The 15,548-nt window shown below is 58.5% G+C and overlaps 1 protein-coding gene across 1 annotated transcript in view; it reads right to left on the reverse strand.

The window, feature by feature from the left end:
• Positions 1-15,548, reverse strand: part of MYO18B (myosin XVIIIB) — a gene marked incomplete at its 5' end in the record, with an annotated part of 62,461 nt that overhangs the window by 19,730 nt on the left and 27,183 nt on the right. The window contains 14 exon segments of the mRNA XM_083803740.1: positions 297-434; positions 1,499-1,582; positions 2,303-2,419; positions 2,685-2,798; positions 6,555-6,704; positions 9,258-9,362; positions 10,400-10,510; positions 10,630-10,830; positions 11,287-11,410; positions 11,514-11,668; positions 12,317-12,441; positions 12,878-12,986; positions 13,085-13,204; positions 14,808-14,897. Of these exon segments, the coding sequence (XP_083659866.1) occupies positions 297-434; positions 1,499-1,582; positions 2,303-2,419; positions 2,685-2,798; positions 6,555-6,704; positions 9,258-9,362; positions 10,400-10,510; positions 10,630-10,830; positions 11,287-11,410; positions 11,514-11,668; positions 12,317-12,441; positions 12,878-12,986; positions 13,085-13,204; positions 14,808-14,897 (1,743 nt within the window).

Raw genomic sequence — 15,548 nt, forward strand, 5'->3', positions numbered from 1 at the left:
GGCAGGGGGTGGCTGTCAGGAGGGTGCTGGGATGGCGTCCGGAGGCAGGGGCTGTATTCTCCTCCGGGTGTTTATAGCAGTGGACCAGTGTTGCTTTTTAATAAACACCACAACAGGTATGAATAATGACAGCAGCATGAAACCTGTGGCCTCTGCAAGCACAGAGCACGGAGCCAAGACCCCACCTGTGAGCGCCGCCCTGTCCCCTCGCCCCTACCCGGGTGCAGAGCGGGCGGTGTCACCGCGTCCACCTCTGGTGCTAAGCCGTGTCCCCGGGGCCCCGCGCCCGGCCGTACCTCGAAGCGCTTCATCTGCACGGCCTGGCAGTCCAGGCGGCTCTCCAGGTCGCGGATGTGGGCCTCCTGCCGGCTGATGACCGCACGCTCGGCCGGGCGCTGCTCCAAGCGCGCTGCGCTCACCTGCGCCGCCCGCAGCTGGGGGGACACGCGTCAAAAGTGCCCCTGCCAGCAGCGTGCCCGTCCCCTCCCCTCGCCGTTACCTGCACCGAGACCTCTGCGGCCACCCCAGCTCCCCTCTGAATACACAATGAACGCACGGGGCCTGGCGTGCGCTGCCAGGCACGTCGGGAAAATATTGCCTGAAGCTCCCCGAAGGATTCCCTAGTGCTCGCACTGTGCTATAAATGCATGACACTAGCATGTACTTTTGAAAGAAAAATGTTCCAGCAGGATGGCGCTCGTCTGGGTTTCTTTTGCTTTTCTCTTCTCAGCAAATTCTTTGAGGACAGCAGGCATAAAAATTCACAATTTATGTGCAAAGCTGCCTGCACTGAGTTTTTTCTTCAGCCGTTACACCGAGATCTCCTAGGCAAGCTGCTCTCCTTTTAGCAGCCCTGGAACACGCTTGGTTCAGATTTTATATTTGACCTAGAACCAGGGGAATTTGTCATCTGTTATCTGGCCTATCTTTACAGCACAATACTCTCCGCCTCGGAGTGAGGGAGTGCTATCTCCGATTCCTGGGCAGCTTAGCCACGCTCCAGTAAAGCACTTAACTTAATGGGATTACTCATGTGTTTAAAATTAATGCATGCACTCCAGAACAGCGGGGCAGCCGCAGCAGTGAGGCAGAGCAGCACCCAACCACGTAGCCCCCCCGTCAGAAGCCCGCTTCTCCCCCAGCCCCACGGAGGAACTGAAGCTCTCCGCAGGGGAAAACCTTCTTCACCCCCAGGCAGTGGCTGGCAGAGCCCTGCAGCCCCAGCACACGTGGCGTGCCCCAACCCCAGGGGTGCAGCGGTGCAGCAGGCAGGCAGCGGCTCCTGCACCTTGCAGCTCCCGAGGGCACGCACAGGGCATTAGCAAGAGAAGAGGACCCGGCCTGTTTCACAGACGAGAAATTGCTTTGTGACGCCTCGGTGGAGGCTTGGTCTGACTACGGACATGGAGACGGCATCCCCCTGCCCGGTGCCGTGCGGCTCGCTGGGCGCAGGGATCTCGCTGCTGAGCTCAGCGCAGGACAGCTGGGGAGGAATTACCTTCTCCTGGAGGCTCTGCTTTTCCTTCTTTGCGTCCTCCACCTGCGTCTGTAGCTCTTGGATCTGAGCGATGTCTGTTGCAGACTGGGGAAACAGAGAGCCTGGTGGTGGAAGCAGCCCGCAGGCACCCGAGGTGCGTGGCTTTGCAGGCTCGTGCCAGCTCCCCGGCAGGGGCTGCCTCTTCCTGCACAGCACTGACTGAACGCAACTTCCCTCATTTTCAGAGCAAATACTGCAGGTCAGGCCAGAACCCTCTTGTCAAGCTCATTTCTGCCCTCGGGGTGCTTCCAGACCCCGTTTCCCAGCTCCGTAACGGCACTGCAGGGTACCAGGCTGTGTACTGTCAGTCTTGCCAGCCTGACCCAACAGCTGCCCTGCCAGGAGCCTTGGGGTCCCTCAGCTCCACTTACAATCCTTTGGGAGAGCCTGCCCTAGTCTGAGCATTATGCAGGGAGCCACAGGGCTGCCTGTCAGCACTTTTTAGGCTCTGCATGAGAAAACGGTGAAGAAAGAATAGAAAAGGAGCCAGAGAGCGATGCTCCAGGATTTCCTGGCTATTGAAGCCAGAGCCAAGCCACCTCTTGAAGAGAGTCAAAACGGGGGTGAGAGGAGATAGGGCTGTGAGCCATCCCTTCCTCTCACCCCAGCATCTGGTTCCTGAAGCCCCCACCCTAAGCACCCACAGGGACCGGCAGTTGCTTTGAGCCACGCTGCAGGATTTTCCCTGCCAGGCAGGTGGATGCTGCAGGCTTTTCCCTGCTGGGGAGGGGGATGCCACAAAGCCCCCCCGACCCCAGCTCCTACCTGTGCGATCAGGGCCTTGTGCTTCGCCATGAGCTCGTTCAGATCTTCCTGGTCCTCGTCGACGCGCCGCAGGAGGTCGGCCCTCTCGTGCTGCAGCTGGGACAGCTGCTCGTCCGCCTGCGGGAGCGGAGCGGGGCCTCGTGTCGTGGTGGGGACCCACCTCACGGCACGCCCCGCCGGGGGTCCGCGGCACCCCCTGCCCAGCTCTCACAGCCCGGTGGAGCTGCAGGGGGAGGCGAAGGGATGCTGCGCGCTTTTAGCCCTTTTATCCACCCATTAAGGGGCCCGGGGGCTCTTCACCAAAGCGACGGGGTGATTTGGGGATTATTGCTATCAAACATCCCACGGGGATGGGATTGTGCCGCTGCCCTGCCCCACGCACCAGGGTCTTGTTCCTGCTGAGGGTCTCCAGCTCCGCGTGCAGGTTCTCCAGCTGCAGGGCTGTCGCCTGCTGGGACCTCTGGGCCTCCGCACACCTCGCTTCGCTCTCTTCCAGCTGTGGCAAACAGAGGGAGGCGATGATTGCACGAGCGCACGGTGCCTGCGGAAACCCCGCCTGTTTGCACTGCACCCCCAGAGCGTGTCCCCTGCTTGCACACGCCAAAACTCAGCCCTTTAAAATCTGCACTGCCGTTCAGACCGTCTGGTTCTGCTTCACAGTGAAAACTTTCCCCAGGCAGCAGCCGCAGTGCTGCGAGATGAGAGCTCCCCGCGTGCCCGGCCGCACACAGGCGCCCATCCTGCCGGGTGCTGGAGCACACACCGCACACCCCCTCTGCCTTGGCGGGGTAGAGCTGGGATCATTAATTTGCAAAATTATGTGAATTACATGTAATTCCTGATTAGAGCAATTCACGATTTGGAGTTTTCAAATGGGCTTTTCACATAGCACAAATTGCATTTGCAAATACACATGAAATATCACATTTATAAATGCTAATTTGCTCTCGGTTTTTATAGCTCAGCCGTTAAAACTACAATGATCTTAAGTGGGCTGGAAACATCTGGAAGATGCAGCATCATCCCCCAAACACACCGCTGAGATGGAGGAACTTATGTGGGTTGTACCTGAACATGCAGTTCCTTCCCTTGCTCACGCAGGTTTCCTTTGTTTATCAGGAAGGAAACTAAAACCCTCCACCTGCTGCTCGTTTCCCCTGCCTGTTCCCCGTTTGTCCAGGGAATGCAGGGCTCAAGTGCAGGTGAGGAATCTGCCACAGTTCGGGCATTTAAAGCCATTTTCTCAGGAAATGTTTCACCTGCCTTTTGCTATTCCCTCCCTTAAAAAAAAAATAAAATAAAATAAAAAAAAATGTGGGGGATTATGAAGTTCTGGAGCAATCCTCAGTTCACTTCCCTCAACAGTCTGGGGTGAGACACACTTGGAGAAGTTAAGCAGGTAATTTGCTTCCTCAGAGCTCAATCCGCAGAGGAAATTGAGGTCACTTTTCCCTTTAAGCCACTGAATCTCCTCGCCTAACAGCACCAGCGAGGGCTCCAGACCACTACAAGGCAGCGACAGGACCGCTCTGCCCCTCCTCACACAGCACCCTGCCCGCAGCCCCGACCTCCTGGGGGGGGGAACCGGGCAGAGCCTCGCTCGTCCTCCCTGCACCAAGGCGACACGGGCGGGCAGCGACCACCCCGCCACCCCGGGGTGCACAGACCGTCCGCAACGCGACACTCTGGCACGGGGGCTTTGAGCAGCTGCAATCCTGCAGAGTGACTGCTGGAAATTGCCCCTGTGTCTGGACTCAGCCCACTTGGTTGGGTTGCCCAGGCAGGCCATTCACAGAGCCGCTCTTGCAGGGACACGCGGCGTGCTCCCCGCTCGCCCCCCAGATGAAGAACGGCTTTGTATTTTGCATGAAGGGAGGCAGGGACTGAAATTACCCAAGCGACAGCTTCTAGGAGACGTTAACAGTCAGAGATTTCCAGGGAATGATAGCTTGTGCCACAAAAGGAGCCCCGAGGACAACGACAGCGCCTGCCCCGAGCTCCCCTCCTGCAGGACTTTCATTCACTCATTCACATCGTGCACACACGTGTCCTGCAGCGCTCTGCCCTCGAGCTCGCCACAGGAAGACCAGAAACCACCAGCAGCATGGCACTAAGTGCTTCAGCAAACAGAAACACCTGAGGTTGTGCCCTGTGTCACCACGTGGTGAGCACAGGGAAATCCTGCGGCGTGGGACAGCAGGCGCATCGCAGCCCCCCGGCACACCGAGCCCCCCATGCCGCCGGGCGCTCAGCTCACACGGCAGCTCTGTGTCCGGGGCTTTCCCACATTTTTCCAGCTTTTCCCTGGACCTGGTCATTCCCCTGCCCTGATTCTACAAATGCGCCAGACAGTTTAATCAGAGGGATTCATCTCTGGACCTCCCATTAAATTCCAGCTTCTCTTTCACTTCATGCAATGGAATTTTCCCACTTGGGAAGAATAAACTGAAACTCGCCCCAAAATGCATAATGTATGAATGGACGAACAACATTAGTTTGTTGTGCTACACCATCTGTTAAATACCTGCGTAAAATGGATGCTTCAGACTTATTAAGAAACAATGCTCGACTTTCAGACCATATGGATTTTGATTAACGGAAATGTAGCATTTTAGCGACATTTTCATTCTTGCAGAGCTTTGTGGGCTGGTGGTAGGATGTATCGGATTCTGAGAACCTCATCATGAATGCCATTAGGAAGCATTTAAATGTAAGGGACGGCATAATCATGAGGCGCTTTTAATGCACGCAGAGCCTCGGCGTTGGCAGCACGGCAGACATGAGATGCTCCCAATACTGAGGCTCTCCTCCACGCTCCTCAAACACGCGAGGCAGCGGGGCAGGTGCCGCCAGGAGGTGACAGCACACGGCCTGCGAGATGCTGCAGCAGCAGACAGGAGCCAGGTCCCGCAGCTGGTGAAGCCCACGCGGGGGCCAGCAATGCCCACGGAGCTGGAGCTGGCAGCAGAAGGGTGCCCTCGGCACCAGCCAGCCCTGGCGCTGGGTGCTGCGCCGGGTCAGAGGGTGACAAATCGCCCAGCTGAGGGCACAAGGGAGTGAATTCAAACAAGGGACGTGTCCTGGTTGTGGCCACCCCCTGCCCCAGCCGCCCCAGTCAGCAGCACAGGCGTGGGCAAGGCAGCAGCCACGGCGCCCAGCTCACCTTCCACGTCTCCCCGGCGCAGGTGGGAACAGCTGCTGCTCACAGCTGTTATTTATGCAGAACTATTATCTCAATTATATTTGTGTGTTGTTGGAATCGCTCATGCCTCCCGATTAGTTTGTTTCCAGGGGTAATGCACAATGGAGATTAATTGCTGTGCGGTTTTGGAGGACTGGCGTCAGTAGCTCAGCCCTGGAGCTCTGCACGTGCCAGCCCAGGGCCGGCGAGCACCGCCTGCCCCTCCATCCCCGAGGGCACAAGGACTTCTGTGCCACCTCCTCCCGGGCTGCACCACAGCCGTCTGTCTGTCTGTCCTGCGCAGGGCACAGCAGTGCCCACCCTGCTCACCCCAGCTCCAGCACCAGCATGGGACCCGCGGTGTCCGCGCTTAAAGCCTGGCACAGGAGCCGCGGTCCCTGCTCTGGCAGCTTGTGCCTCCTTACAGCCATTTCTATGGCAACATGTCACACAAACAGGGCCTCCGGATCGCGGTATGAGAAGACAGAAAGCATGCTGAACAGAAGGTAATTAACGGGGCTGCCTAAGAAAAAGAAAAAAATACTTAACCGCTGTTGGCTTAATTACAGAGCAGGGCGCCCTGCGAGCCGACCCTGGCGGCACAAGGTGCACTCCTCGTGCTAGCACAGGGCATGCACAGCACCACAGGTCGCTGCTCGCCTGCGCTGCTGTGGCCCCGAGACCCGCGGGTCTCTCTTGCAGCTTCACCTGGGTCGAGGTACAGAAGTGACATCCCTGGAGGGGCCGGGGCTGCCGTGAGCACCAGCTCTGCGCTGCTCGCCATGGAGGCGAGGGACAGCGCGGGGCAGCCCTGACCAAGGGCTGGGGCCGCTTTGCTGCCTCTCCGCACCTTTTCCATAGTGGATCTGGTGAAAGCCAGCAGGAGGGGTCATGCTCACACTGCACAGCCCCCAGCCCACGGCACCTGCAGGCTCAGCTTGGCATTCGGACAGCATCACCACGCGGTACGCAGGCTTCGGTCAAACACCGCCTGCGGCACCGCGGGGACGTGCCCAGGGGACGGTGATGATCGCGTGCCCCGGTGCCTCTGGAAGCCTCCCTGGTGCCTACCTGCCTGTGCAGCCGCTCCAGCTCGGCAGCGCTGGCGGCACCGGGCTCCGTGGGGGCGGCCAGCAGCAGCTGCGCATCAGCCAGCAGCGCGCGCGTCCGGCGCAGGTCCCGCCGCAGCCGCTTCTCCACGTCGAGGTCGCGGTGGCCGATCTGGAGGGAGAGGAGCAGCCTGAGGGCACGCCCTGGGGTGCCAGGGCTTCAGTCCCCAGCCAGAGCCACCCTCAGGCCCACCCCACGTAATAAAACTTCCAAAAGCACCAACTCGGGAACCGGGAGGGATTTGGGTAATCCATTTTGCAAGAAGATATTAAATATCTACGTGTAAACGGGGCAGTTTTCTGTCTGTATCAAATAACACTTAAACACAAGGAAGAAAATAAATTATGCAAACACCAAAACTGTCAGGTTGCAGGAAAACACCTCATTTTTTCTACCAGAAAGCTGTTCCTCTGAAGACGTTTGCTTGCCCCAGCCTCCAAGAGCTGCATGTCCCTACAGCGCCCCATCTCACCAGTCCACAGAGCACCAGCGCCCTGTCCCCGCAGCCACCGAGCGCTGTCACCAGGACTCTTCATGTGGCCAGGCTACGGTGGCAGCAGCCGGAGCTGTGCATCAGGGTTGCACCACGGCCGCTCCTCCCACCCCATGGCCCCAGCAGCCGCAGATTTGGAGGGGGAAGACCCCGGAGTGTGCTGAGAGCCGCTGCAGGGAAAGGTGAAAGTCCTTGCACGAGGGAAACAAAGAGAAAAAAAAAACTGCGACTACAGGGAAAATGGTAGGTGGGAGAAACAATGACGAAGGCATGAGGAAGTCAGCCCACAGGGGAAGGGGAAAAAAAAACACAAAATGCTGGTGAGGAAGGCTTCATCAGGAATTATTTACACATCGCTAATGCAAAGCATCTGGAGCCTCCATCAGCCGCGGAGGTGCGTAACCGATGCTGCAGCCCTCAGTGGGGGAGGCAGCGGCTCCTTGTGCGTGCGTCTCCAGCAGTGCCAGCAGAAAATAACTGCTGGGTTATTTCAGAGGCTCATCACCCGGCAATGCAGTGTCACTGCATCACTCGGAAGCCGTTTAAAGAAGGAAAGTAGGAAGCACCTTAAAAAAACAAACCCTCCACGTCCCCCCCTCAAACAGAGAGCAACCATGGTTACAAGGATAAAAGAATTAGAAAAACACCAAACAAGCAAGGACGTGGTTTCAGTGCTTGATTTCAGACTAATTGAATTGTGGGAGCATTTTCCATTTACTCTCTTTTCCACAGCTCCTCTCGTTTCAGACCTGTTCTCCTATTTTATGTTCACTGGCTAAAATTAATTGTGCGGATTTGACCTTGCAGCCTGTTTCCGAGCTGGCTGGCATTTGCAGAAACCCGCAATCGTTGACATCTCCATTTCCTTAATTAGTTTTCTGGGACAGCATTTTTTTTTCCCTTTTTAATAAACTGCTCTGAAGCATACTGTCCGCCGTAAGTCAGGCAGTATTTATAATAACACTACAGCAGAGCAGATTTGCTTTTATCCCTGCCATCCCCACAGACCATATCTTGGACGCCGTTCAGCATCATTTTCTGCATAGCTCAGTGTCTGCTGCCATTGCAGGCGATGGATTTTGTATCGTAAATGGGCACAGCAGGCACCCCAGCCTCTGCCTCGGCCTGCCACCATTCCAGCCTGCTGATTCTTGAAGTTATAAGGCAGGGGTTTAACCCAATAGCTGCTTTCCAGGCGCTGGTTATATTCCACATACACTCCAGCAGCACCCAGGGTTTCTCTTCCCTCTCCCCGTCCCTCGGGAGCGTGAGTGCCCTTTGCAGGACGCGGGGGGGCTGCAGGGGCAGCGATGTGGGTGTCCCGAGCCCCACACTGCTCCAGCTTCCCATCGCACAACCCTGCCTCCTCCGCACCCAGCTCAGTTTTGCTCTACCGAGCAAGAGAAACGCGTCGCACTGAGCAGTAGCAATAATGCGCCCTGCTTTCATGCTGCAAGATTTATTCCTGCACTTCCCAAAACATTTTACAGGCTCAGAATCAGTGGGACGTTACGGCTGGGCCCCGTCACACCGCGTGGTGTCCGTGGGGAGCACCCTGCTCGTTTCGGTGCCGCAGAGCTCCCTGTTCCCCCTGTTTAATGAACGCCCGCAGGCGCCAGGCTCAGCGGCACCCAGCCCACTTGTGCCAACGGCTGGTGGACGCAGCGTTTCATCACCCCGGCTCCACACAACCAGCTCCTCCTCTGCACGTGCAACGTGGATCGCGACACGGCACGGAGAGGGGACACCAGCACGAAACCAGCCCCATGGGGCACCTGCGGGGGCAGGAGCAGCGAGAGGGCAGCACTGACCGTGTCCCTGCCCCCAGCCGTGCCCCTGTGCTGTCCCCAGACGCTTCCAGCCCGGCTGCTCAGCGATGCCAAGCGATGCCCGAGCTGATAAATGCTGTTCGATGGAGCCGCGTTCGGTCCCTTGCTTTCTAATTTAACGTGCAGCAGCTGTGTGCGCTTTTCCCATTACATTCACTTCAATCACTGCCACGGACACATTAGAGAGTGAAAAAGGATTTGTTCAACAAATGCGTCTGGGGCAGAATTCCTCTGCAAATAGCAGAATCTGATAAACTGTTTTTCTGGGCAGATGGAGCTGCTCCAGCGCTAGTTCTGCTTAGTTTGACTCCCGTGAAAGCAGCAGCCCGGCCTCGTCCTTACCTGCTCACACAGGGTGCCGACCAGCCCTTCCAGGTCCTGCTTCTCATGCAGCACCGTCTGCTTCTCCTCGTACTCCTGCTCCAACTGCATCTCCAGCTGGCGGAGCTGTGCGGGGAGAGGGCCCCAGGCTCGGTCAGAGCTGGCCATGGGCCCTGCTCCAAAACAGCGTGCAGAAAGGGAATGGAAGCAGGCTGCTGAACAGTGACTGCTCTCCAGAGAGTCTCGGCCATTTACTCGTTTGGAAAATAATAGTCAGGCCACGCAGGGTAAGGCAGAGGAAGGGTGAGCGACACCCTGTCAGCCAAGAGCAGCCCCGAGGGCTCCCCCTCTCCCTTAATGACGCTGGCAATAAGTTGCCCCCTGCACAGGGCGATCGAAAAGTCTGAGGGGAAGGGCAGAGGTGACCCCGGAGAGGAGCCCTGTGCAATGCACGCTTGAGAGCAGCCTGGAGCTTCAGGGAAAGCTGAAGAGGGGCAGGGGTAAGCACTGGAACCACAGCGAGGGCAGTGCCACGCAGACAAGGGGCGATCGCAGCCAGTTGCGGCCCCACGCAGCAGCACGGCCCCGCCAGGCCTCGGGGCTGGTGACACCCACGTGCTCACAGGAGCAGGAGCAGAGATTGCCTCATTTGACTCCCGACTTGCTCTGCCTGCCTAGAATAGCAAATGCAAAACCCCACGGACTGCTTCATTAAGCCTCAGCAACGTTAATTCGATATCGACAGCGAGGTACGCCCCAGGCCTAGTGGGAACTGGCTGCTACCACGCAGCACGGCAGCCCTGAACCAAACACCCCGGGGATTTCGGGGAAATCAGAATGCATGTTTGCAAGCCACCGAACTAGCAGCTTTCTCAGACCTTGTCAAAAGGCTATTTTCTGTTCATTATCACAGAACACAAAACTCTGGCTGTCTGCGGGAGGTGCCCTTGGTGTGACGCTGGTGTTGCTTACGGGGAACGTGGTGCCTGCGTGCGCTGCATCCCACGGGGCCCCGCACCGTCCCCAGCATGGGGAATCCCGGCTGCCCCAGCCCCTGGTTCTGCATCCCAGGCTGTGACCGGGGCTGGTGCCATGCTGGGAAAGCAGCAATCACCACTCACCTGGGAGGAAGGAGCCCCCCGTGCCCCCCAGCACCGACCTACCCTCCTTTGGCAGGACTGCCGCACGTCCTCCAGCTCCTCGTCCTTGTCCTCCAGCTCCTTCTGGTGGATCTGCTTCATCCGCTCTATCTCCAGTTCCAGCCGCTGGTGGAGCTGAAAGGCCCAGAGGCGAGCACACCCGTGGTCGCACCCCACTCCGGAGCTCTGACTTGACCCACCCATGTGGGGAGGAACGTCCTGGGCACACCAAGCCCAGGCAGGGGCCGCGTTACCTGCTCCAGGTGATCGACGGCGGCCGTTTGCCGCTCCAGCTCCTTCTGCTGCTCGGCGGCGCTGGCCTCCAGGTCCCAGAGCTGCTGCCGGAGCGCGGGCACGGCGCGGGCATCCGGGGCGCCGGGGGCGCTGAGCTCCTGCAGCCGGCCGGCCAGCTGCGCCGCCCGCTGCTCCAGGCTGGCCCCCTCCGCCTGCTTCTGCTGCTCGGGGGCAGAGAGGGGCTCAGCACGCGGCGGGGGCTCACTCATGCACCGCTCTCAAAACCCCGACCATTTCCAGCTGCGGCATCAGGAACAGCCCGGCCAGCAGCGGGCAGCCCCGACCGCACCAACTCTCTGAGCAACCCCTTCCCTCTCCGTTTTGCTCCTGATGTCGCTTTCCTCACCCCTGGGCTGCGACCCGTGCTGCCTGGGGTGGCCTGACAGCCCCCCAGCCCCGTGGGATGGGGCTTGTAAGACGTGACAGCCTCTCCTTCTAGCAGAGGATAATGTTATTTGAATATAGGAGGTACCTCCTATAGCTGTGCTAAAAGAAACCAGAGCCACGTTGCTGGGTTTGCGTCTAATTGCCTCTGCTGTAATTACAAAGAGGATGGCGTTGCTCTGCGAGCTGCTCCTGGACTGGGATGCGAAGCAGGTGGGCCCTCTCCCGCTTACCTCCAAGCTCTGCTGAAGCTTGCCCATCTCCCACCTGAGGGAGGAGTTCTCCTGGGTCACCTTCTCACGGAGGCTCCTCTCAAACGCAGACTCCCCCAGGGCCTGGGCCAGCTGCAGGTCGAACCTGGGCGCAGAAGCGCACATCACCCCTGCGCGATGCCACGCCGCCCCCCACCACCACCCCCGACCCCTCCACGTTCCCCCCATCCCCTTCCCACCGGCCTTACTTCTTCTGCCGCTTCTCCAGCTCGTGGTTGCGGCTCTGCTGGCTCTCGGCGAGCGCCCGCGCGTCCTCCAGCTCGCAGGCCAGCCGCCTGCAGCGCCACTGCAGCTGCTGCGCCGCCGCCCGGGCCGCCCCGCACGCCGCCTGCGCCTCGCCCAGCTGCAGGCAGAGGTGCGTGAGTGACACAGGGGTCCCGGGGCTGGCACCGCCACCACCTGGGGACCCAGCTGAACTGGATCTGGACCCCCCCCACCCCAGGGCACCCCCTCCCCGGGCAGCCGTTTTGGAGTGAAACGCTCCGTGCAGAAGGGGAGCTTCCCCTAGGGGTTGGCGTCGTGCACGGGGCAGGGAGATGCAGAGCTCTTGCAAGTCAGAGAGTGGGGTCATTAAGGAATGACTTTAAATAAGCAAAATCTTGCATTAATGGAGCCTGTAATTCCAAACTAACTATCTGAAAGCAAATGGGATGTTTTGCTTTGCCCGAGATCCTAAGGCTGGGCTGCTTCTCTTATTAGTTTTTAATGTAGCATGAACAATACTCATTTCTTTATTTTACCCTTACAGGATCCCAGGCACTGCTCAGGGAAGCACACCACCTCTTCGTCTCCTCATCGCAAAGCTCACGAATTACCATCTCTTTACATTAACAGCTCTTTGTGTGACAGGTCATGCAAGCACAACCCCACCCGTACCCAGGAGCTGCATCAGCATCAGGACCCGTGGCTGAGCCCCTCCACGCCCGGCCAGCAGCAGCCCTGCTCCGAGGCATGACCCCGAGAGCCCCGGGGCTGGCCGGGCAGCACTTGCCTTTTGCTCGAGCCCCGTCCGGGCGCTGAGCTCGGCGCCCAGCCGCTCCTCCAGCTGCGCCAGCCTCTTCTGGAGGAAGGCGATCTCGGTCTGCGCGCAGTCAAACCGCACGTGCCACGCGTCCTCTGCAAACACAGCCCCGGGTGCGCCGGGTGCCGCTGCTCAGGGCCGAGCGTGGCTCCCATGGGGCACAGACAGGGCTCCAAGAGCTCTGCTTTCTGCACCCAGGGCTGCCCCAATTTGTGGAACATGCACCCCATCCCATCCCATCCCATCCCATCCCATCCCAGCCTCCCCATCACTCCCATAAGTGCTTTAAACACTGAGCTGCTGGGAGCACTGGGCACGTGCCAGCAGCTCCCATAGGCAGAAACCCTGCCTGCCCCCCCATCCACACCCATGAAAGGGCCGTGCAAGGGCACGAGGGTGCTGAACACGGGAGCTGGGCTGCCCAGGGGACCCAACCTCCACCTTCTCTGCTGCCCCACTGGGCTGGCAGCGCTGGCCCCGAGGCCCTGGCTGGCCCCCTGAAGCATGCATGGCCCCAGACGGATGCCCTACCTCCTTCAGAGCCACTGATCTTCATCTCACGCAACTGCACCAGCTGCTGGGCCTCCTCCAGCTGCTTCTGCACTGACTCCAGTTTCTTCTGCACTTGGTCGTGCTTGCTCTGGGGAAGGCCGGGGAAGGAGGGAGCAGCTCAACCTGCTCCTGGGGCACTCGCGCAGAGCAACGCTGTGCCAGGACCATGGTGCTGGGGTCTCCTACCTGCAGCTCCTGCAGCTCCCGAGCCCCCCGCAGCCTCTCCGCCCGCTCCCCGTCCAACACCTGGCAGGCGACATCGCCCTTGTGCCGCTCATCCGACAGCTCCATCGTCAGGTCAATGATCTGGGGGGGAAACGTGATGTTGGGCTGGGCAGCACCAGGCACACCGCCTGGGGGGCAGCCGCTGCCCACTGACCCAGCGTCCTGAAAGCTCTCACTTGGCAGCTGCCTCTCCTCTGGGGACATGGGAGATGGGGAGATGGCCTGCACCCTGTCCAGTGCCACCCAGCACTGTGTGAACCCAGCCCTGCCATCGGATGAGGAAAGAGCAAGTGCCAACAAAGCGTGCTCAGCACTGTGCTGCGCTGCCTGCACTAAGCTCTCTGCACTGCCCTGCCTGCATGGCTCACCAGATTTTTGTACTGTTCTAGCTGTTAAACGTTAAATTTCGCTCGAAACAAAAAGCACGTGAATAAAAGAGTGAATTATTAATCGGGAGGACGAACCGCACTTTCTGCAAGCAGCCGTGAGCACGGCCTGCCCCGCTAGCCCAGCTCTGCGCGTCCATGCCTGAGAGGGGCAGGGCAGCGGGAAGCCCGCAGGCTTCAACTGCTCTTTTTCCACATCTAACAGCATTTTAAGGCACTTCAAAACGCAGGCACGCTACACGAGCTCTCCAGAGGTCCAACAAGTTTAATTTGGGTAAGTACACACAACAGGCTTGCTTTCCCTGGGGAGCTGGTGTTTTCTGGGTCTGTCACAAAGCGTTAGCCTCCCATGGCAGCCCCAGCCCCAAGGGTGCAATTGCATCTCTAACACAGAGCAACAGAGAAATCATCTTTAGCCACTTCCCCTTGAAGAAGAGGGTACTCTGTGAGGGCTGCTGGTATTGCTAAGCAGAGCATTGCACCTCAGATCAGAGAAACAAGTAAATCCAAAGGGGACCAAGGCTGTTACGCTGCAGTGCAATCTGAGACACGCAGGATGTTTCTCCCACACACTTTCCCCTCATTATCAGCATTCGTCCCATTGAACAAAGCCACTGCTGGTGGCTGCAGAGGTCACCAAGACTGCTGCCTGGAGAGCATAATGAGAATGTGATACATCTGAGCGTGATTTCCGATTCTAATTATAGCCTTTTGTCAGCAGAAGGGGTGACATTTGCACGGCCGCTCCTCAGGCTCCGATGCCTGCGGCTGCGCCAGGTGCCGAGGGTTCCCCCGAGACACGCCGGGATGGGGCCCGGGTGCAGTGTGGGGGGGGTGGCAGCTCCTGATCACATCTTGCACTGCTCCCCCTGCGGCAGCCCCACGGCCCTCGGCTGCAGAAGCATTAAAAAGCAGCCACTGAGCAACTTCTGCAGTCGCGAGGAGCGAGGAACGCCGCTGCGCCAGGAACGGCCACCCCGCCTCCGCCAGGAGCTGCTGGCTTCATGCGTGGACAAACCAGCGCCTTTCACGTGTGTTGCTGGATGAAATCCATGGCTGCGTAATGTTTTTTGTCAATTAGAAACAAAAAAGAGCTCTTCACAGAGTACTAAGGCATGCCCAGAGCCAGCTGAGGGCCGACAACCCAGCGCTGGGAAGCCCAGCCTGCAGCACTTCCCTGAGCCACACGGACAGCAGCAGCATTTGGCACCTGCGTCCTTGGTCATATTCATCCTGATAAGTCTTAATTTCCAATGCCAGCAAGCAGGGGTGCTGCAGAGGACAGTCTCAGGCTCTACCTTGCTTTCCAGCTTCTCCGTGTTCTGCCTGAGCTCGCTGCAGGACTGCTCCGATTTCTCCAGCTTTCTTCTGAGCGCCGCCAGCTCCTCCTAGGTAAGATTGCAAGGAAACACACACTGAGAGCTCCAGCAGCCTCAGTTCAGTTATAAATGTCTTGTTTTCTGTTAAAAATAAGTGGGAGAGACATAGCTGCCTTATTAAGAAAATTTACCAGGCAGCTTTGAAGGCTGCACGCTGCAGATCGCTGGGACTACAGCTCCTGACATGAATTTCATTGGAGGGAATGTCAGCTTTGGTCTACGTACAGAGCACATTTCATGAGAAAGGAGCCAACCACAAAAGCTTGGACAAACATCCAAACGTCTGAATCTTGCTCATCAAGTGCTCCTGCGGCCCTGGCAGGCTATCAGAGGGAGCAACCGCAAAGGCAAAGCGTTCTCTGTGACTCCTTTTCAGGCAGCCCGGCCATAACCACCGAGATCGCCGCTCGCGGCAGCGCTGCCGTGCTTTGATGGCCGGGGCTGTGCAGAGAGGTGATAAACCCGAGATGAGCGGGCAGTGGGGCCTGGGGGCTACCAGCTGGGTTTGGAGAGAGGAGCAGAGATCTGGACAGCTTTTACTTTGAGCTAGCCTGAAAATATCTTGGTAAATCTTCCCTAAGGCCAGAGGAGGAGCGGGATGTCAGTGAAGACAGGCTAAGAATTCAGCACGGTGCAACGTGAGGAAGGTTTGAACGGTGA

The sequence above is a fragment of the Anser anser genome (assembly GCF_964211835.1).
Source record: "Anser anser genome assembly, chromosome: 18".
NCBI classification, from domain to species: Eukaryota; Metazoa; Chordata; class Aves; order Anseriformes; family Anatidae; genus Anser; species Anser anser.